Source organism: Alligator mississippiensis, chromosome 6 (genome assembly GCF_030867095.1).
Source record: "Alligator mississippiensis isolate rAllMis1 chromosome 6, rAllMis1, whole genome shotgun sequence".
Taxonomy (NCBI): Eukaryota; Metazoa; Chordata; order Crocodylia; family Alligatoridae; genus Alligator; species Alligator mississippiensis.
This window is the reverse complement of record NC_081829.1, coordinates 54,913,002-54,934,522: the sequence shown is the minus strand read 5'-3', so window position 1 is coordinate 54,934,522 and position 21,521 is coordinate 54,913,002. Positions and strand designations below refer to the sequence as shown.

The 21,521-nt window shown below is 43.2% G+C and overlaps 1 protein-coding gene across 1 annotated transcript in view; it reads left to right on the top strand.

Annotated features, from left to right (window-relative positions):
• DNA2 (DNA replication helicase/nuclease 2) overlaps positions 1 to 21,379 on the top strand; it is a 38,393-nt gene extending 17,014 nt beyond the window's left edge. Inside the window, exons 9-21 of the mRNA XM_059729884.1 lie at positions 277 to 471; positions 1,707 to 1,937; positions 2,529 to 2,645; positions 2,740 to 2,849; positions 4,101 to 4,210; positions 9,930 to 10,154; positions 13,042 to 13,235; positions 13,343 to 13,432; positions 13,518 to 13,719; positions 16,547 to 16,636; positions 17,220 to 17,402; positions 18,175 to 18,323; positions 20,083 to 21,379. Of these exons, the coding sequence (XP_059585867.1) occupies positions 277 to 471; positions 1,707 to 1,937; positions 2,529 to 2,645; positions 2,740 to 2,849; positions 4,101 to 4,210; positions 9,930 to 10,154; positions 13,042 to 13,235; positions 13,343 to 13,432; positions 13,518 to 13,719; positions 16,547 to 16,636; positions 17,220 to 17,402; positions 18,175 to 18,323; positions 20,083 to 20,137 (1,951 nt within the window). The 3' untranslated portion in view covers positions 20,138 to 21,379. The remainder of the gene's footprint in view (positions 1 to 276; positions 472 to 1,706; positions 1,938 to 2,528; positions 2,646 to 2,739; positions 2,850 to 4,100; positions 4,211 to 9,929; positions 10,155 to 13,041; positions 13,236 to 13,342; positions 13,433 to 13,517; positions 13,720 to 16,546; positions 16,637 to 17,219; positions 17,403 to 18,174; positions 18,324 to 20,082) is intronic.
• Positions 21,380 to 21,521: the final 142 nt, after the last annotated feature.

Genomic DNA, 21,521 nt, shown 5'->3' with positions numbered 1-21,521 from the left:
TCTGTCATTACAGAGAGAATTTTAGTCACTAATTTGAGACTTTTCATGTGAAGAAGGGGTATGGGTTCTATATATAGACTTACTTGCCCACATACAAAGAGGTAGATTTAGACTATGAGATTCTTCCCCTAGATTTTACTTTGTTAAACAGTAATCTTATTTTATCATTTGGAGTTTTTGTCTCCTATACATGTTTCATTAACTTTATTAAGCCTAGATAGACATAAAAGAAGAAAAAGCTAAAAACTGACTTTTACTACATTTGTAAAATTTTAGAGCTGTAGAGCAACAGATGGATGATGTCATAATTCCTTCTGCTATGATACCTGTTATAGACAGAGAGACCCAGCATCTGAAACTCTCTCATTTGCAGTATTTCAATCTGTGGTATCTAATGTTAACCTTGGAGTTGCAAGCTGGAGAGGGTAAAAAAGGATATAAAAATATATGGATGATGCCTGCTTCAGAAAGGTAAGATGGAATATTAATATGGCTCCATTGTAGGGACCATATAATCATTGTACATAGCAGATGCTTTTCTAACAGGGAATGAGGGAATTATTTGAAGACAGCTGTTCCCTGCTTGGTTTCTTAGACCTTGTTTTCCCTGCAAGAGATTAGATTGTTCTTTTAACGTTTGGAAAAAGACTGTGAATCATGGTTGCTCGAGATGCGTCAATTATACTCTGGGCGAGGACTACCAAAGGCTTTGGGCCAGTACAGTTGTTAGTGTGTTACCAACAGTCTGTTACTAGAAATTTAAACCCATGATACTGCTTTCTGTAAACTGTGCTTTGCTGTCTCATTTTTATAAGTTTGAATGTGCTGGTTTTTTTTTCTTGGCCCCACTTCTGTGATATATATGAGACCGAGACTGGATAATGCCTTCTACCTCAATTAATAACACTGTCTCCTTATCTGACACTGTTGAGCTTTGGATCATATTGTGTGCTGTGGCTCTGCAAAAGGTGGTTAAAAGTGGACTGAGATGTCTTCCCATTAGAATTGGCACAGTAGTTCTTTTTGGATTTCTTCTAGCAGCTGTAGAAGACATTGGTCAAAGGCAATTGGACTGTTTATGAAACATGCATAATATTTGCCTGTTACTACTCAGGGACCACAGGCAGATAGCACCTGGTTTACTAAAAACATAAGGCTCTATTTCACTACTTGGTTGAATGGCTTGGAGCTTCAGAACATAAAGGAGAACTACAGGGCTTGTTTTGTGATGCTTTTTTTAAAATGGTCTATGGTGTGATCCTTTGTCAGGGAGTCTAACATTAAAGCTTTTTAATAAATATAAAACAATTATGATTGCTTATAGTTTCTCACTATTTAATTTTGGTGGGAGAACAATTGGAATGGCAGCGTAACATTTGTTTAATACAAAATCTCAAAGTTGAAAAGGTCATGATTGTTGTATTCTTATTTAAATAATACAGTAGGAATTCTATAGTGAAATTCTGCATCAAGCCCATAACTTCTGGTTGAGCTAAAGACTATATTTTAAGAAGACAGTCATTTTTTAATTGAACACAACCTTATAATGTAAGTAGTTCATTTTCCTGTGGAAGGAAGTCAAGTCAGCATGTTCACAGGAGATTAAAACTGATAAATGTTTCAGAGTTTAAAAAAAAAAAAAAAAAAGGAAAAAAAATCAATGCTGCTTGTACTTTATTATTATTGTTCTTGCTCTTTTTTCATAGAGAGAAGTCTGGAGATTGCATTGGAAACATGATCAGAATGGAACAGGTACAGGAAGTGTCTGATGGGCAGTATCTTCATTATTTCCAGCGTAAAAGTGGTGCCTTGCCAGGAACAAACCTGTTGGTAGGTGACAGAGTTGTTGTGAGTGGAGAGGAGAAGACTTTACTTGGCTTGGCTGCTGGTTATGTTAAAGAAGTCAACATGACAAAAGTCTCTTGTTTATTGGACAGGTAATATAAAAGGAGGAAGAAAAGTGTGGCAATTTGAAAGGAGGTTCTAGCTTTAGCATTAAAAAGGTTATTGTGATGTCTAAAACTTTCTAAGAGCTCTGTTTTTGGTGCAGTCTTTCTGCCTGCCAACCCCCCCCCCCCCCCAAATCTTATGAGTTAATGATAAAATAAGATTAAGCCTGAAACTTCCTGGTTTTCTGCTTTTTTATTTATTTATTTTTTTTGTACGTGTTTGATTTACAGCTGTTCCTAAGCTGTTGGTCAATAAGTAAAACTGGTGATGTAAGTGGGGTTCTGAAGAATGTTTTGTGACATTGATGTCAAGTTCTTATAGCTTGTGTAGACACCAGGGTCACCCTACTTCTTTCTTGTATTTTGCTGTTGACATCATACATTTTTAAATTGGGCTTCATTGATCATATTCTGTTGAGATTAATTTTTAAGGGTAGGAAACTCTTGGTTCACACGGTCTATGAACTTAAGCCAGTGGACTGTCAGTGCACTTATCAAGCTTTTATGAGCAACAAGCAGATAAACATAGAAATAAATGCAAATTATAGTTTGTTTTACTATCCCAATAATGTCTTTCAGGAACCTTTCAAAACTCCCTAAAAACACAATATTTAGGTTAGATCACGAAGAAGGTGGTTTTGGTATAGATGTCCCTCTAGGAAATCTTTCTAAACTGATGGAAAACTCTTCTGCCAGGTTAGTAAAATTGAATTACCTCCAGATCTCTAGTGATTTATGTAAATATTCCCACTCACAGCAATTTTGACAAATTTATTTTTTTTCTCTATAGTGAAAAACTTCGCAGTTTAATAATTGACTTCCGCAAACCCCAGTTTATCCAGCACTTGAGCTCTGTTCTTCCTCCTGAGGCAAAGGAAACTGTTGCAAATATTTTAAAGGGTATAAACTATATTTAATTTATGTTGCAGTATGGTCTTTTCCTTGGTGATGAGACTTCTTATATACATTGTTTGATATATATTATTTAAAAATATCCTTTTTGTCAAAGCATCTATATCAATAAAATGTAAACCTTTTCACTTGAAGACTCAACAATACAATCTTCTTCTCAAAAGATGGAAGATTCCAATTTGCCCTTATTCCTACACCTAAATTTATTATAGGCCAGCAAAAAAGCCTTGAAAAATATATATTTTTGTGCCTTCTAAGCTTTGATTTCATTAGACAACCAGAGGAACTCAGTGAATTTAACTCCTGCAGTGGGACATAAATGGTTCATCTGCTAAATGATTGGGTTCCAGCCATCTAAAACAGATGCTGGAAGGAGGTGATATAAAGCCATTGCCAAACAGTGTTCTGTATTTGTAGTGGCCAGCCCCATGATGAGTCATGTTTAGGTACTTATACAAGGTAGCTCCAGATATTAGGGCTTTTGAAATAAGCTAGTTTTGCTTTAGTTTCAAAGACCATTGTGTTGAGATCTGCACCAGATAAGAACTTTCACAGCCTCTGGGCCAGTTGCAAAAGGAATAGGGGATGGGTGGTAGAAGCACTGTGTATAGTAGAGAATTCAGTGGAAGTAATGGGTCAAGAATGATTAGGGTCACAGAATGGTGGCAAATATTGAAGATGTTGCCTTCCAATAGAAAGTGCATTTGCAAACTACCCATTTGTTTAAATGTTTCATCCTGGCAATCTATATTTATAGATTTTGTGGGGGATAGTCCAAGCTTAGTAGCTTGAGTCTATTCTTCATCTTCAGGCACTAGGAAAGTTCAGTCTGTACTACCCATAAGTAATACAGACCAGAGCATGTTGGTATACCATCTCCCTTGGCAGCCATGCATACATGCTGAACAGATGTGACAAAATGGAAACATATTTGGCATCTCTTGAAGAAGAGTACTGGTAAGAAATAATAATTAAAAACCACAGAAAGACCCTCTAAAACACTAATGTGATAAAAAATGTGTTTCCCTGAAGCCAGGATAGAGAGCAATACTTGTTGCCTACTTAGTTTTAAAGAACCTTCAGATGTGCTATAGTGTTTGAAGTAGTTTTATAAAAAGATCTTGCAGAATTACTTTACATAGTCTCTATGTTTAAGCATTTGGTAGCTAGGGAGAGAAACTTCAACAGCTTAGGTAAAATTAATTGCAAATGTTTTACTTTTTTCCTTTTCTGATTAAGGTCTGAATAAACCTCAGAAACAGGCGATGAAACAAGTCTTACTTTCAAAAGATTACACTCTCATTGTGGGCATGCCTGGAACAGGAAAAACTACCACAATATGTGCTCTAGTAAGATCATAATATGGCTTAAAATTAAGAGTTTATTTCTAACACATGGGGTGGGATAATCATGAGCGGGTTCATCTAAAGTGCCATTTTCTTTTTGTGACCTGTACAGAACTATTGTCTGCACCATTTAAATGAAACAAATATGGAGTCTCTTTTGAAACAAAATGGCATTGCTAGAACCATAAAATGAATTTAGTGGTCTGGAGGGCTTTTTTCCCCCTTTGTTTGTGTTGATGGGGGGAATGAGTGGCAAAATTAATTGCCTTCTTGAATGCTTTGATGCTGTTAGAATCCTGCGGCCCCAGACAAGGGGTGCACTGATAAAGGTTTTCTTGGCCGATACTGATAGCCGATTATTAACCAACTGTATCAGCTGATGCTGATCCAGTAACCAATATTTAATAATGCAAGGCCTTTTAAACTACTGATGTAAACTTTTTTTTTCTTGGCACACTCCAGGAGCCTCCTGTATCATAAATGTATCAGCGTCCTGGTGCTTAAAAATGGCAGTGGTGGTGCTTGAATTAAAGCTCTTTGAATGAGCACGTTCAAGCACCGCCACCACCATTTTTAAGCACAGGGACACTGATGCATGAGATGTGACACTTTAATCCAGCGGTTCTCAGAGCTGCTCAAATTTTAAAGTGCCACCCCCCAATCCCATGGAGCACATGTAAAAATGCCAAGGGACAGTTGCCTAACCCTGCCCAGTAGGGCTGAGGGGAAAGGTGTGAGCCTTCCTGGCTGCCCAGGGCTGCGTGGTCTCTGGGTCAGGTCTCTGGTCTCTCTGTCCAGGGCAGGGCCATGGGACTACTCCAGACAGGGAGAAACCAGGCCTCTCCTCCCCCGCAGCCAGGCCTCAGGAGCTGGACTCATGTGGGGGAAGGGCCCCTTCCTTTTCTGGTGCTGCTGCTGTCAGGGGCAGGACAAGCCTTTGTGCCCTGTGGGGGAGTCGGAATGTACCTGACCTGGGAAAGGCAGGACCCAACTGGGCTGAGGGTTGGGTGACGCATGCCCGCCTCTCCTTCCTGCTCCCCTCCCTGCCACAGCTGAAGCAGAGCTGAGCAGGGCGAGGGCAGATGCAGGCTGCTTGCTGTGGGCTTGGGTCTCTACCCTGCTGCCTTTGCCCTGGGAGCCCCATGCCAGCCATACGTCTCTTGCCTGCCTGGCAGTGGGAGGCACAACTCACCACTCCCCCGCTGCCAGGTGGGCAGGCGGTGTGCTGGCGCAGGGCTCCTGAGGGAAAGGCAGCAGAGCGAAGGGCCCCGAGCGCATAGTGAACAGCCCACATCTGCTCCATGCACAAATATGGGGAGATGCATGCCTCCCCTGTGAGGTGCATGCAGCAGCAGGGAATTGCCCGTCCGTGTTGTGTCGTGTCGTTCCCCCCCCCCGGCTGAGATGCCTGTGGCTCTGTCCTGCTCTAGCCCTGATGCATCACTCTGGCTGGGCAGTGTCCCTAGCCCCTGCCGTTGCCTCCCTCCCTCCCTCCCTCACTATGGGCATTGATCTGCCCCTGCCACCCCTTCCCCTCCATAGGCTTACCTGCGGGGACCTGCTCTCCACTCTGTCTGGCTGTATTCCTGCCATGTACATGTGTGTGGCCACACACATTCACATGAACCCCTTGCTTCCTGCTCCTGGCAGCCCCAAGGAGGACCCCTTGCAGCCTAGAATGCTGCCTGCCTGCAAGGGGAAACCTGCTGTTTCCTGAGGGAACCCAGGCATTAAGGAGGTCCAGCCCCGTGGGGGAGAGGGACCCAGGTGTCCAGGGGCCTGGCCAGGAGGCATAATTATTAGTAAGCATTATTGGCTACAATGGCCTTTAAAAAGCTGGTAGCTGAATAATGTCCCTTTAATCAGTGCTGATTCGATAAGCAACTAATATATTGGTGCACCTCTACCCCAGGCTATATCAAAACTTTGCAATTTTTAATCGGATATGAGGTTTGGGGAGAGACGCATAATAAACAGTGGGTTCAGTATGAAAATCTGATGGTTTTGCATACATTAAGATATTAAGCAGTTGTAGAGTACAAACTCCTCATGTTATGTGGTATGCTTATGCTGATTACTTCTTGTAAATTGTGTTGCACTGGTGTGAACTATGTCCAGACAGAGGATTTGCTACAGTGGGTAAAAATCTCAGTGTAGACAGATCCTTACTTAATCATTCTTTCTTCTCACATGATTCACATGCTGTTTAGATCTGTAAAAGGCAATCAGGACTCATAGTAGAGATGATATCTTATAGATTCATAGATGTTAGGGTCGGAAGGGACCTCAATAGATCATCGAGTCTGACCCCCTGCATAGGCAGGAAAGAGTGCTGGGTTCAGATGACCCCAGTTAGATGCCTATCTAACCTCCTCTTGAAGAGCCCCAGGGTAGGGGAGAGCACCACCTCCCTTGGGAGCCCATTCCAGACCTTGGCCACTCTAACTGTGAAGAAGTTCTTCCTAATGTCTAGTCTGAATCTGCTCTCTGCTAGCTTGTGGCCATTGTTTCTTGTAACCCCCGGGGGGGCCTTGGTGAATAAAACCTCACCAATTCCCTTCTGTGCCCCCGTGATGAACTTATAGGCAGCCACAAGGTCGCCTCTCAACCTTCTCTTGTGGAGGCTAAAAAGGTCCAGGTTCTCTAGTCTCTCCTCATAGGGCTTGGCCTGCAGGCCCTTAACCATACGAGTGGCCCTTCTCTGGACCCTCTCCAGGTTATCCACATCTCTGTTGAAGTGCGGTGCCCAGAATTGCACGCAGTACTCCAACTGCGATCTGACCAGTGCGCGATAGAGGGGAAGTATCACCTCTTTGGATCTATTCATCATGCATCTGCTGATGCACGATAAAGTGCCATTGGCTTTTCTGATGGCTTCGTCACACTGCCGACTCAGGTTCATCTTGGAGTCCACTAGGACTCCAAGATCCCTTTCCACTTCCGTGCCACCCAGCAGGTCATTTTCTAGGCAGTAGGTGCTGGACATTTATCCTCCCTAGGTGCAGCACTTTGCATTTCTCCTTGTTGAATTGCATTCTGTTGTTTTCTGGCCACTTGTCCAACCTGTCCAGGTCTGCTTGTAGCTGTTCCCTGCCCTCCGGTGTGTCCACTTCTCCCCACAGTTGTGTGTCATCCGCAAACTTGGACAGAGTACACTTCACTCCCTCGTCCAAGTTGCTGATGAAGACGTTGAAGAGTATTGGTCCAAGGACCTAGCCCTGCGGGACCCCACTGCCCACACCCTTCCAGGTCGAAACCGACCCATCCACTACGACTCTCTGGGTGCGACCCTCCAGCCAATTCGCCACCCACCGACTGTGTAGTCGTCCAAGTCACAGCCTCTTAACTTGTTCACCAGTATGGTGTGGGATACCGTATTGAAGGCCTTCCTGAAGTCTTAGTAAACGACGTCAACCCCTACTCCTGCGTCCAGATGTTTTGTAACCTGGTCATAAAAAGAGACTAGATTAGTCGGGCATGATCTACCTGCTACGAACCCGTGCTGGTTTCCCCTCAGCACAATTTTTCCTGCTGGGCTCTTGCAGATATGGGCCTTGATAATTTTTTCAAAGTCTTTGCCTAGGATGGAGGTGAGACTGACTGGCCTATAGTTGCCTGGGTCCTCCTTCCTCTCCTTGTTGAAAATGGGGACCACATTGGCCCTTTTCCAGTCCTCCGGGACCTGGCCCGTGCGCCACGAGTGTTCAAATATTCCTGCCAGTGTCTGTGCTATGATGTCAGCCAGTGCCTTTAGTACCCTTGGATGGAGCTCATCCGGGCCTGCTGACTTAAAGGCATCAAGTTCCTCCAAGTACCTCTGCACCATCTCGGGGTCTATGCTTGGTAGTCTGGCATCCTGCTGCTGCCTCTCTACAACCCCAGTGAGAGACTTGTCTTGCCCCTCACTTAGGAACACTGAGGCAAAGAACTTGTTGAGGAGTTCAGCCTTGTCCCCCCTGTCCGTCACCAATTGCTTTTGCCCATTTAATAGAGGTCCTATTCCACCCTGGGCCTTCCTTTTACTCCCTTTGTATCTAAAGAACAGTTTTTTTGTTATCCTTAACTTGGGATGCCATCCTCAGCTGCATGGTAGCTTTGGCCTGTCTAACTGCTTCCCTACAAGCGCGATTACTCCTCTTTAGTAATCTCTCCCCGTTTCCGCTTTTTATATGCCCCCCTTTTAGCCCGTAGACTGCTCTGGATTTCTCTGGTCAGCCAGGTAAGCCTCTTGGCCCCTTTCCCCCTTTTTCCCCGCATCGGGATCGTCTCCCTCTGTGCCCGAAGGATCATTTCCTTAAGTCACAGCCACCCTTCCTGGGCTCCCAACTCTTTAAAACACTTACTCTGCAGTGCGTCCTTGACTAAACGCCTGAGTTCACTGAAATCGGCTTTCCTAAAGTCTAGCACTTTCACCCTACTAGTTACCTTACCCACTCGACATCTCATGGTGAATTCTATTATTTGGTGATCTCTGTCCCCCAGGTGACCACTGATAGGTCTCCTACCATGTCATCCCCTGTTGCCAATACCAGGTCCAGTAAAGCATTCCCCCTAGTGGGACCATGTACCTCCTGCGTCAGATGGAGGTCCTGCACACAGGATAGGAACCTGCGTGAATGGTGGGACTTTGCTGTTTGCATCTCCCAGCAAATGTCTGGGTAGTTTAGGTCCCCCATGACTACCGCCTCCCTAGATTTTATGGTCTCTGAGAGCTGCCTCAGGAGCCCCAAATCTAGTTCTTCCCCTTGGTGTGGGGGTCTGTAGCAGACCCCTACCACCAAATCCCTTTCTCCTTGACCTCCATGTAACAACCCACAGTCCTACTTTCTCCTCCCCTGATTCCGTTTTGATAAGGGTCGATATATATCGCTCATTGACAGAGTGCCACCCCTCCCCCTCTCTTTCCCACTCTATCCTTTCTGTACAGCTTATAACCCTCAGTGTGTACCGCCCAGTTGTGGGAAGGATCCCACCAGGTTTCTGTTAACCCTACTAAGTCGTAGGTGTTTTCTGCAAGCAGGAGTGCTAGTTCATCCTGCTTGCTCCCCATGCTCCTAGCGTTAGTGTATAGGCACTTGAGCCCTGTGACTGGCACCTTTGTTCCCCCCCCCCCGGCTCTGATGCCCAAAGGGCCCCTTATTGCTTACCTGTGGTGTACTGCTGGCCACCCCATGGATTGCAGGTTCCCGATGTTCTCCTTCTTCAGGCTGGGCTGTCCTTGTGGGCGCCACATGGTTTGGTGGTTCACGGCTTCCCCTGCCCTCATCATCCCCTCCCTCCTGACGAGCCTAGTTTAAAGCCCTCTGGAGGAGATCCGCCAACCTAGAAGAGAACACACGCTTACCTTTGGGGGGCAGGGGAAGCCCATCCCAACTGAGCATGTCTCTCGTTGTGATGTGCGGGTCATTGTCAAGGAAGCCGAAACCTGCCTCGAGACACCATTGCCGAAGCCGCCAGTTCATCTCTCTAATGCAGTTCTCGTGTCGTCTTCCACGTCCACTCACTGGGTGCAGGATCTCAGGTTTCAGGTGGTCACAGTTGCTTCCTGCTTGAGAAACTATGAAGATTTCATTTTAAAAATCAGCTAAAATTTATTATCTTCCATCGTAGATCTGTACAAATTTAGAAAAAATATAGATAGATTATCATTTTAAGAGACAGTATTATTGGTTGCTGTTCAACTTGACTTTCTTTTTCTGTCCTTGCCACTCACTTTTATTAGGTACGAATTCTTTATGCCTGTGGCTTCAATGTTCTGCTGACTAGCTTTACACATACTGCTGTAGACAACATCTTGCTGAAGCTGGCCAGGTTCAAAGTAGGATTCTTGCGCTTGGGGCGAGTTCAGAAGGTTCATCCAGATATACAGAAGTTTACAGAGGAAGAAATTTGTAGATCCAAATCAATTAAATCTGTAATGCACTTGGAAGAGCTATATAACAGTCAGGTAAGGAAAATAATTTTCAGTCCTCCAGTATACTAAAGGTAGTATAAATTGTCTTTTACCAAGATGCTCAGTTGAGCTAAAAGTGCCCCTCAAGGATTGGGTTGGCACAGTGCATCAGAAGTGAAAGTTTTGAGATCAATTTAAGTGAGATGACTGTCAATTCCAAATCAAATTACCAGTAATACCTGAGTGGGATTTTTGATGTAAGAAATGAGATGGTGTTCTTGTTAGGGACCTACTGACATTGGGCAATGCCCATGAAATCTGCGGTGGGAGTGGGGGAGAACTTACTAGGGCTGTGCGAAATGGCACTGTTCCATTTCACCTTGAGTTTCAAAGGTTCGATGGAACAGTGTTCCGTTTCGAATCTCTTTTTGATTCGAAAAAGCTGTTCTATTCCATTCTGTCGAAGCATCAAAACAGGCTTTATGTTGTTTCAACATGTTGTTGGGGATGGAGAGTTGGCCTAGGTTGCGTCCCTGCCCCCAGTGCGATCTAGCGCCCTCCACGCTGGATCAGGCACCTTCTGCTGGATCTTGCACTGGGGATGGCAAGTCAGCCCAGCTGGACTGACTTCCTGTCCCCAGCACTATGGTTGAAACATTTCAACTAGCTTCTTTTTGTTTCGAGGCTATTTCGATGGCCTTTGTTTTGTTTTGGTTGTGCTGTTTTGACCTTGAAATGAGTCAACAGTGTCAAAACGAAACAGCTGTTGAAATTTCGTACAGCCCTAGAACTTGCCCAAAATAAAATGGCTTCCCAGAAGGAGCCAGCAGTCTTGAGGGTGCTGCAGCCTGACAGTGCATCCCACTGTTGGGGAGGCTGCCCGCTCAAAGGGCTGCTGGCAAGATTGCTGCTGCTTTTGCTCCTGCCCGTCACCACTTACTGGCTGCGAGGGCTGCTTGTCATGTGGCCTGCCCCTCCACCAATTGACGGTGAGGGGTGGGGTGCATGACGGGAGGCCCTTGCAGCCAATCAGTGGTGAGGGGTGGGGCCACCAGGGCCCTTCAGCCAGTCCATGCTCTGCCCATGAAATGGCTGCTGGGCCCTGTGTTCTGCTTGTGAAATAGGTGGGCAGCCACCTCAAATTCAGTAGGTCCCTAGTTATAGTCTGTTTTTAAGTTGATCTGTTTTTATTGCATCTCCTTAAGACCCTGCTTTTCCTATATTTTATTTATCTATACAAGGTATCCTCTATTTATGCGGGTTCCATATATGTGAATTTGCTCTTATGTGATCACCCTTTTTCTACCCAAAATTCCTTATATGCGAGGTAAATTCACTCTCACGTGATTGGGGCTGCACTGTGCCATGGTGCATGTAGGTGGTGTTGGCTGCTCACGGGTCTGCTGCAGCATGGGCTGGGGTGAGCGGGGAGAAGCGGAAGCCCTGGGAGGATGGGTGCACAGTGCAGCCCAGCAGCTATAGGCAGCTGGCATTGGCTGCTTTTGTGGCTGCTGCAGCAAGGACTGGGGTGAGTGGAGAAAAGTGTAGGCCCTGGGCTGGAGCAGGCAGCAAGGCGGCAGGACTTGTGAGTGGGTGTGGGACAGGGGTGCAGCTCTTGCTGTTACAAGCCCCCTGGAGGGCAGCGGGGCTGTGCTGGGCTCTTCCCGGGAGATACAGGCCCCTGGATCTATGTGCAGAACAACAGCAGGCTGCTGTTGCAGGCTGGGGCTGGCAGTGCCACCGGACTCTCCCTGGTGGTTGGCAGGCAGGTTGGGGGGGCTATGGCAAATTCTGGGGTGGCAGCAGCCCCCTTCCCAGCACTGCTGCTGCATTCCTGCAAGCAAGGCTGGGGCTGGCGGCAGTACCTGGCTTTTCCTGGTGCTCCAGGTGGGTGGTGTTGGTGGCACTGGGAAGGGGGCTGCTACCACCCCAAAATTTGTCGTAGGCCCCCCCTAATCTGCTTGCCAAGCGCTTGGGAGAGCCTGGTGCCACTGCCAGCCCCAGCCTACTATTGTCCTGTGCACAGATCCCCCCACCCCCAGAAGAGCCCAGCACAGCCCACCAGGCCTGCAGCCCTCCTGGGGGACATGTAGCAACAAGATTCAGAAACCCCTGCCCTGCACTCGCACCCCCTCACAGTTCCTGCCGCTTTGCTGCCTGCTGCAGCCAGTGACGGGCTGCGCTGCACCCCTCCCACGCCCCTTCCCTAATTCCAGCCTCCCTCCCTCCCTACCATGGGAACCTATCCCTATTTGCTACATTATAAAGTGAGTTCACTTTATGCAGATTTAACTTATGTGCCATTTTCTGGGAACTCACGTACTGCATAAATCAAGGGAAAGCTGTATATGCCCTTCCCACAAAGAACGTTTTGCTCATAAGAGGTTATGGGGTAGTGTATACATCCTAAAAGCCACACTGATTTTTCTCATTGGCAGGCTGTGCAGGAAAATAATCTGAATGCATACCAGAAGTAACTTAACATTTCGATTTATTTCACTTCAGGTTGCAACTGGAATACGTAGGTGGGGAAAAGGATTATTTCTTGTTGTCACTTTTACATTTCGTCTATTACCTGGGATAATAAGGGAAACAGCATTCTCTAGGGGAATATAACATATTTCTTAAGTATATTAATAAAACTTCAAGGTTTCCTAAATACCTGGCAGAAATGAATTATAAATGAGGTAATATTACCTAAACTCTGGAGTGGCTTTTGTACTGGCTTAAAAAAATAAGTAAAAACTTAGAGTCAGTTTTTTCTTTCATTCTTTTTTCAAGTAATCATATTCTAGGGATTTATTGGGGGTTTTCTGGTATTGTACGTTTAGTTGATGGCTATTCTTCATATGTATTTGCAATTGTTATTTTATTGGAAATGTATAATGAGGAAAGGGCAGAAAATGTGTCTTCTGTAAAGATCTGGTTTTTTGTTTTGTAGCCAGTAATTGCAACAACATGCATGGGAGTAAACCATCCAATTTTTGCTCGGAAACGGTTTGACTTTTGCATAGTGGATGAGGCATCCCAAATAAGCCAGCCAGTTTGCCTAGGCCCACTTTTCTGTTCTCAGAAGTTTGTGTTGGTGGGGGACCATCAACAGCTACCTCCACTTGTACAGAATGCAGAAGCAAGGTAAGATGCACAGCTATCAAATAAATATAAAAAAAAAAAAAAATGCTTGCTCTGGGCAAAATGTAAGCAAGCACTTTGTAAGACTGCATGTCTGACTTTTGTAACAGAGATCTTGGCATGAGTGAGAGCTTATTCAAGAGACTGGAACAGAACAAGAATGCTGTTGTCCAACTAACTGTGCAGTACAGAATGAATAGGTATTTAAAATTCTCTGTTGCTACTGTGAGCTTGTAGTTTAAAATTTATATTAAAATATTTGACACTTGTTTTTAAATTCCATAGTAAAATTATGTCACTGAGTAACAAGTTGGTGTATGAAGGCAAACTGGAATGTGGCTCAGAGAAAGTGTCAAAGGCCACTGTTAACTTGCCAGACTTAAAAAAATTGAATCTGAAGCTGGAATTATTCACAGGCTCTTCAGAAACATGGTTGAAAGAAGTTCTTGAGCCAAACAATTCTGTCTGTTTTCTTAACACAGAGAAGGTAAACTTTTCGTTGCATTCTTTCCTTTCTCTCATGCCATACTTCCTTCAAAATACTACTTTCATTTTGATATTTGCAGGTGATATTGTTTAAACAATTTAAAGTTAAAACGCTTGGGTTTTGTGGGGTAGGCAACAAAATACAGTTTTAGTTTAAAAAAATAAAATCCTTTTCTGGTTTGTACAAACTTGCTAATAAAGCTCGTCAACTAGAATGACTTCTCCAAACATTGCATCTCAGGTTAAGCAATCTGAAAGCCAAGTTAGAAGTCTGTGGAATGGCTGTCTTGAAATGTTTGCGTCTTTGACATGCTGAAAAGCCCTAGATGCGTATATTTTTGTTAACTTAAGTAACACTGAGTTAAGTACTCTACCCAGCTACAGGGTGTAGGTTGTAGCCGTGTTGGTCTAAGGACATAGGAAGATAAGGTTCTTTGGGTAAATCTGATCTCTTTTATTTGATATATTTGAGTTGGTCCAATAAAAGATATCAGATTTACCCAAAGAACCTTGTCTACCCAGCTACAAGCATGTAACATGAGAAGCTATATATATGTAACCAAACTTCATTTCAGCCACTTAAACTACTTCTGAAGGTTTTCCAGTAGCATACAGGATTTGTTAGGGTAGGATGAGAAGTGTTCCACTAGCAGGAAGATTGCAACTCCTTTGCTGTGGAATTCATTCTTACTGAACTCTGGATGGTACTCTCAATGTAATGCAACCTGCTGCAGTTTCATAACTCTGACAAGTGTTGAGAACAAATGAGCATAAAATAAAGATTTTTCCTGGATTCCAGGGCCTGGAATATGTGGTGTTTATTAGGCCTGTGCGAAGCGGAAAGTATTTGCTTCGGATTTGTTGATTTGGACAGTGATTTGATTTGGCTGAATCTGAAGCTATTCGGTGCAGGATCTTATTTGGCCATAGACTATACAGGCAGGCAGTGCCGGCAGGAGCCCCTGGGGCGGGGCAGCTGGACAAGACCTGGCTTGAGCTGGCAGCCTCAAGAGAAGCGGCAGCTTTTCCGGCTGCTCCCCTGGCTGACCGCCTGCCAGGGCGAGGTAGGCAGTGCTGGCAGCTCTGGCAAAAGCTGCGGGAGCTGGGGGAAATGATTGGGGAGCTGGGGAGATCAAACCGGGAGCAGGGGGAAAGCCCCTGTTTGTTCCCCCAGCCCCCAATCATTCCCCCCCACCCATGGCTTTTTCAGAGGCTGCCGGCTCAAGCCGTGACTCATTGGGCTGCTCCCCCGGCTGCCCCCCTACCAGGGTGAGGCAGGAAGCTTCCAGTCATTCCTCCTGGAGAGATTAATGGGTCTCCTGATTCAATTCGGATTCAGAGATTTGGCTACTGAATCAGGTTGAATCTCTGAATTGAATCGGCTACTGAAGCTTTGCTCAGTCCTAGTGTATATGGGAAACAAGGAATGGAATAATCTCTGGGGAAGGAAGGAGGGTGAATTGGGCACTTAGTAGGCAACACATGGAGTCTGGGAGGAAGCTGACTGTTGTGGGCAGAAAGGTAGAAGAATCAGGAGTTTTGTGAAGAAAAACATATCTAAAACATGCTTATTGACTTCTGTTGCTGTCTTCCTTTCAACACCAAGAAGAGTAGTTAGAGTACATCATTGCAGATTATGGGCTCATATTCTAGTTTTATCTCTGTATTTTACTTGTCCTGAGTATTTAAGTTTATTAAATGTGTTGCCAGTATCCATGGCAGTGGAAGGGCAGATCAGATATTTGTTCTAGAACTGATTTTAGATGCAACTAAAAGGTGCTTTTAGTCTCCCCCACACATATACCCCATACTGCTACAGCAGGGATGGGCAATTATTTTGGATGGAGGGCCACTTACTGAGCTTTGGCAAGTCATCGAGGGCTGCATGGGCAGCCCTGCCCTTTGACAGATGTCTCGCCCCCTGATCACCATCTTGGGACTGGAAGTCCCCTGATCTTTGCCACCAGAAGTCCCTCCCCTTGCCCCCTGGAATTACTCCTTTCAGCAAAGGGTTTTGCCATCTCTTAACCAGAAAAATATGAAATTATGTTCTAAAAATCAAACATGTCCTACAACATTCATTAATTTCATTAAAAAATAATTCTTGTCCTGATTTACATGTGTTTGCATAGAGATGTAGTATAATAGCTTAAAATGAAGCACAGCGGGGAGCGGGTAGTGAAATGGCTGGGGGGGGGGGGGGGGCAGCGACAGCTGGGCAGGAACACAGGACCCATGCGGGTGCTCTGGGGCCAGCACCAGCGGCGCAGAGCAGCAGGACTGCAGGGTCCAGGTTGCGCTGCTCAAGTCGGGAGAGGAGGAAGCCAGCTCGGCTCCATAGAGCCCCTGGCCCCATGCTCTGCTGCCTTGCTCTGGGCCCCGTGCTCCTGCCCGGCTGTCACTGCACTGCTCCCTGGCTGTCACTACGCTCCATGTACCCTCTCACTGCCAATTCCCGCCCCTGCTGCAGCCATTTCCCTGTCCCCCGTCCCCCACCCCATTGTTTTATTTATTTTGTTGTGGTATCTTCAGAATTGCTGCATTTCTATTAAGAACTGTAGGTTTTGTCTTTTTATCAGATTAGTTTAAATTTTGTTTTTTGGTGGCGGTTGTGGAGGAGGGGGAGGTTCGATCTATTTTTCTGAAAAAATCAGTCTTGTAAGATTATTTTCCATTGGCTATTCAAGATTTAATTTTTCTTTTAATCATAAAAGAACTAAAAATTCTGTTTATGCAGTTTATTGAAAGGTAATGTAGTATGAGTTATTGTGATATAAGGAATCACATTGTATTTATTTAAACTTATTATCATTTAATTCTTCATACAGGTTCCAGCACCAGAATGTGTAGAAAAAGGTGGTGTTAGTAATGTGATGGAAGCCAAACTAGTCGTCTTCCTCGCCTCCTTATTTATTAAGGTCTCATTTTTTAATATGCTATCTGGAGGGTGGGCATTACATTTCAACAATGGTGTAAGATTGCATCTCATGCAGAAGCATGTGTGTAAAATTTGCCATATAAACCAAAAGTTTGGCCTCACTCTTAAAAGATGGTATAATGCAAATCCCATTCCAAGGGATGCCATCTTGTATTATAGTTAGGCTTGGCCACTAAGTACAGAGGGGTGAGGGTGGCCACCGTTACCACTTCCCCCTGTTCCCAGAGCTATGAGTTCTGTTTCCTGGCTACCCAGCTCTTTTCTTATGAATTAACAGAATGATTTAAAGCGGGTATGATTTATTGATTTATGGATATTTACTTTTTATATATTGACGTGATTTTTATAAAGCTTTTGACAGTATACTGTCACTACTAAACTTTCTGCCTCTCACCCCTAATTTCATGTAATCCTAAAAGTTTAAATAGATAAAAATCTTATATAATTCTGCCCAGCTTACTTATAGTCAACTTTGATAGAATTGGAAGGTCCTAGAGAATGTCTAGGTAATAAAATAATGCAAATTGCTTGTGTTGTGAGGTCTTTTCCTTTTTTCTAATTAGGCTGGCTGTAAACCTTCAGATATCGGTATCATATCACCATACAGACATCAGTTAAAGAAGATCACTGACTTGATGACAGGCTCCTATGTCAATAAAGTAGAAGTAAATACTGTGGACAAATACCAAGGGAGAGACAAAAGTATCATCATAGTATCTTTTGTCAGAAATAATACTGATGATAATGTGAGTTGATGGTGTTTGAGCGAATACTGAAGAATTTAAAGACCTTTCATAAACGTTAGGGTGTGATATCAGAGTCCCTGAAGCTATTACATACTTCAGTGTAATGTAAAAAGATGTGTATGCTACCTTATGTGTATGTGCAGTATAGTCACTGCAGCACAGTGCTCAGCAATGGCTAATTTACCTTTCTGTGGAGGAGTGCTGCAATGTGGACATATCTAAGGAATAGGGGTGTTCTTCATATTTAAAACAACAATAGTACTTGCAGTGTGAGGAAGACTGGGTGGCTAATCTAATTTAAGCAGTAATATTAGAAACACTGTTTTTAATCTGATTGTGTTTGGGGGGGAAAAAAAATTTGCTAAACACTTTGCTGGTAACATCTTTATTTTAAAATTGATCCAAAAATTCATTTTTACTTTTGTTATTTATTGACTTGGTTTTTCACTGAGCAATGGAAATTAACTAGTTAGTTTCATTTTTGTATCTTCAGATCTACACTTCCATGTGACTCCACTGGTAGAGTTGGAAAAAATGCAAGCCAATATTAATTATAAAAGGGTAACAATTTTAAATGGCATCATTTATGTGACCCTAAGGTTTTTGTAAATGCATTTTATACCAAACATATTTTAGAGCAAACTTTGTCGTCTTTTAAGAAATATAATGCACAGTGTCCTTCAGATTTATAAATCTGAGGATGGGGGAGTTGTAATTCAAAACTTCATTCTTTTAAATGCTGCAATGATATGAAAAAAATTGCTTTTAACAGATTGGTACACTTCTGAAGGACTGGAGGCGTCTTAATGTTGCTGTTACAAGAGCCAAGCACAAATTAATCATGCTGGGTTGTGTTCCGTCGCTGTGCCGCTATCCTCCTTTAGAGAAGCTGCTCTGCCATTTAAACTCTGAAGCACTGATATCCTTTTCCTAAAACAGCTGTGTACACACCTATACCTTTTAGTCTTGTCGAATATGTTCTCTTTTGTTAAAGCTTGTTACAAACATTTACTGGTTAACTGATTGGAAACACTGTAGTTTCAATGAGTGTGCATGTCATGAAAAAGAGGTACTAGAATGCCTATAATTTCACATTCACACCTGGCTCACTCATTCAGTAACTTTTGCAGTAATATCAAATCATGAAGTAGTTGAATAAATAATGTATAATACACAACAGGAAACATCTTTCTTTGTATTGATTCTTCATCTTAAAAAGTATAGAAATGTGTATTCCTCTGAATGGTCTTCCCCCTTGGCTGTGAGTGGTATCAAGAATGCCTTGTCCTACCATGATGTGTCAGTCAAAGGAGGCTTTTCAAATGCTCTGCGTGCATAATATTGTCAGTTGCACTTTTATCACTGAACTCCAGCAAAACTTGGGGGAAGGAAAGGGAAGTGTCTGGCTTCTTAGGCCAGACTTCCAGTGTCTTGTGCCATCCTATTGATCCTATTACAACCAAATGAACTAAAGCAGGGGTGACCAGGATTTGGAGTGTGGAGCTGTGTCATCTGGCCTTCAGGGCTGGAAATGTGGAAGGAAAAGGAGTGGCAGTTGCTGCTGTCATTGAATTCCAGCCCCAAGGGCTGGATGATGCAACCCTGCACTCTGAATTCCGCCCTGAGATTGGCTCCCCAGAGCCAGATGAATTAACACCACCATGTTAAAGGGGTTTGTTTTGGGGTTCAGCTGATAAATGAACCTTGATGTGTTTATTTTATCTTCTGGTTTATTATGCATGACAAAAATGATTTGCAGGTCAGCTTTACTTAATAGTTTAACAATTAACTCTCCAGCTGTATCTAAAATAGGTCTCTGCCGAGTTCTTTTTCCCTATCCACCTTAATATAGTTAGCATCAATACTGTATTTTCTTCCAACCTTTGGAGGGCAAGGGCATGCTTTTAAGGACTGGAATAAGATGAGAGAGGTTGTGGAATTGTCATCTTTGGAAGTCTTGAAAAGCAGGTTAGACAAATATTTGACAGGGATGTTTTAGTGAGGAATGATCCTGCTTTGAGCAGAGGACAAATGACTTCCTGAAGTCCCTTCCAGGCCTACTATTTTTATGATTCTATGAAACGGAACTGTGTTGACTTCATAATAATAATAATGAATAGGGCGTGCTAGCATAAAAGGGCAATCTCAGATTCAATAGCTGGTGGTTCTCAGACTTACACTTTTCTTCTCAGAGTAATTAGAAAAAAATATTGGACAAAAACTCTGAAGAACTAAGACAAGATTTGAAAGGATAGTTGTAATACCAACTTTAAATATATAGTAAAAGCTCTGTCATGTGGCATCCCCTGGGAATGGGGGATGCTGGTTAATCAAATGTGCACCGTTTGGTGCACTCCCTGGCATCTGTGCCCGGGGGACGGTGAGGGGGGCCCCATGCAGGCTGCTTTGCCCTGCTCAGGCTGCTTCATCGTGGGCCGAAGAAGTGGCAAAGAAAAAACTTGGCTTGCGGCGGCAAACCGTGGAGTCCCCCGGAAGTGGTACTTCCGGTTTCGCTTTTGTCTCATCCCTTGGATGCCGGTTAACAGAGTTTTCTGGCTAATAAAGTGCCGGTTAACACAGCTTTTGCTGTATATTTAAAAAAACCTTGTGCATTTTAAACAGATTTGGAAATAGCAATGTATTATCTAAATAAAATGTACTTTCCTTAATTTATTTACATTTTCAATCTTCCAGCTGGGACACATGAACGTGTTTTTCAGTGTAACCTTCTGTGATGGTACAGATGAAGAATTTTAGAGAAAAACCTCTTGTACACATACTGCTGAATATAAATTACCGTTGGAATAGCGTGTGAATGCTGAGCGCACCATGTAGGTTGTATGAAGTTGATCTTAGTCTGTATTCTCAAACTCCAGAGGTTTACCTATATTATTGCACTATCTTGCACTCACTGATTTGTTTCAGAAAATAGGATTTGTTAATACCAAGGTCCCTGTAAGTACTCAGTAGTACAGTATAATCTGCTTTAAGGTGCTAGATGGTCATTCCTAAATTTCACTTCTATTTCGGTATATGGTTCTTAGTGTATGTGAAAGGAAAGATCTGCATGGGTGACTAAAAAATCTACGGATTTTTTTTGTTTTTTGTTTGGTTTTTTTTTGTACCCAGTGAAAAAAACTACAGATTTTGCTTTGAGTGACAGAAAACTTTAGGACCATTTTAATTCAACAGGCAAAATAGATACTTTATAAATGAAGTGACTGAGCTCTTTTTCTGCTGCTATAGGGATGAACAGATACAGCAGTTTATACAGGAACATCTTATAGTGGTGTAGCTGTTGTTATGTCTGTCTAGATACTAGGAAGTGTAGAATTTAATCTTTTATATTTATGTATATAATTTACTTTTTCCACATTTCTCACTTTGATTCAACTTAGTGATTCTTCTTTGTCCTTTAGAAATATTTTGGATGTCTTGTTAGAAATGAGATGTTCTACATCTAAACTCCTTTATACATTAGTGTTTTATCAAGTGAATTTGTAGAGTGAAATTTTCAGTGACCTCCTCGCTCTGTTGAAATCCACAGTAAAATTCTCACTGCTTGTAATGGAGAATGGCTTTCATCTTTAGTTCCCTTATTTTGTAGTTTGGATTGAGGTCAGAACAGCATCTTGACATCTAACAAACATACATACCTGTATTTTACTTCAGTGAAAGCCTTGGGTGTGATGCAATATACCCCTTTAACCAGGGTAGCTGAACTAAAACTACCTCATAGTCTCATACTCAGTCTTCTAATTAAGCCTCTAACTTCAAAGTTTGTAAAAAAAATAAAATAAAATAATTTTTGAATTTTCAGAAAATAACTAGTATACCGTATCTTGTTCTCAAGTCACCCTATTTCTATTAATGGTTGTGTGCACGCTTTCATATGTTGGATATGTTAATTTTCAGTTTTAAAAACTCTTTGCTAATATTTGTAATGTTTGTACTGAAATAAAAATTAATTTCCATTTTGTTGTAGTCCTAACTCTATATTTACATCAAAATGTCGGCATTTTGTTTTCAGCTGCAACAAATGATAGGATATTTTAACTTCCTGTTGCGTGTCCCTAGTCTATCAGTGGACAACAGATGCATTATAAAGGTGGGAAAGTT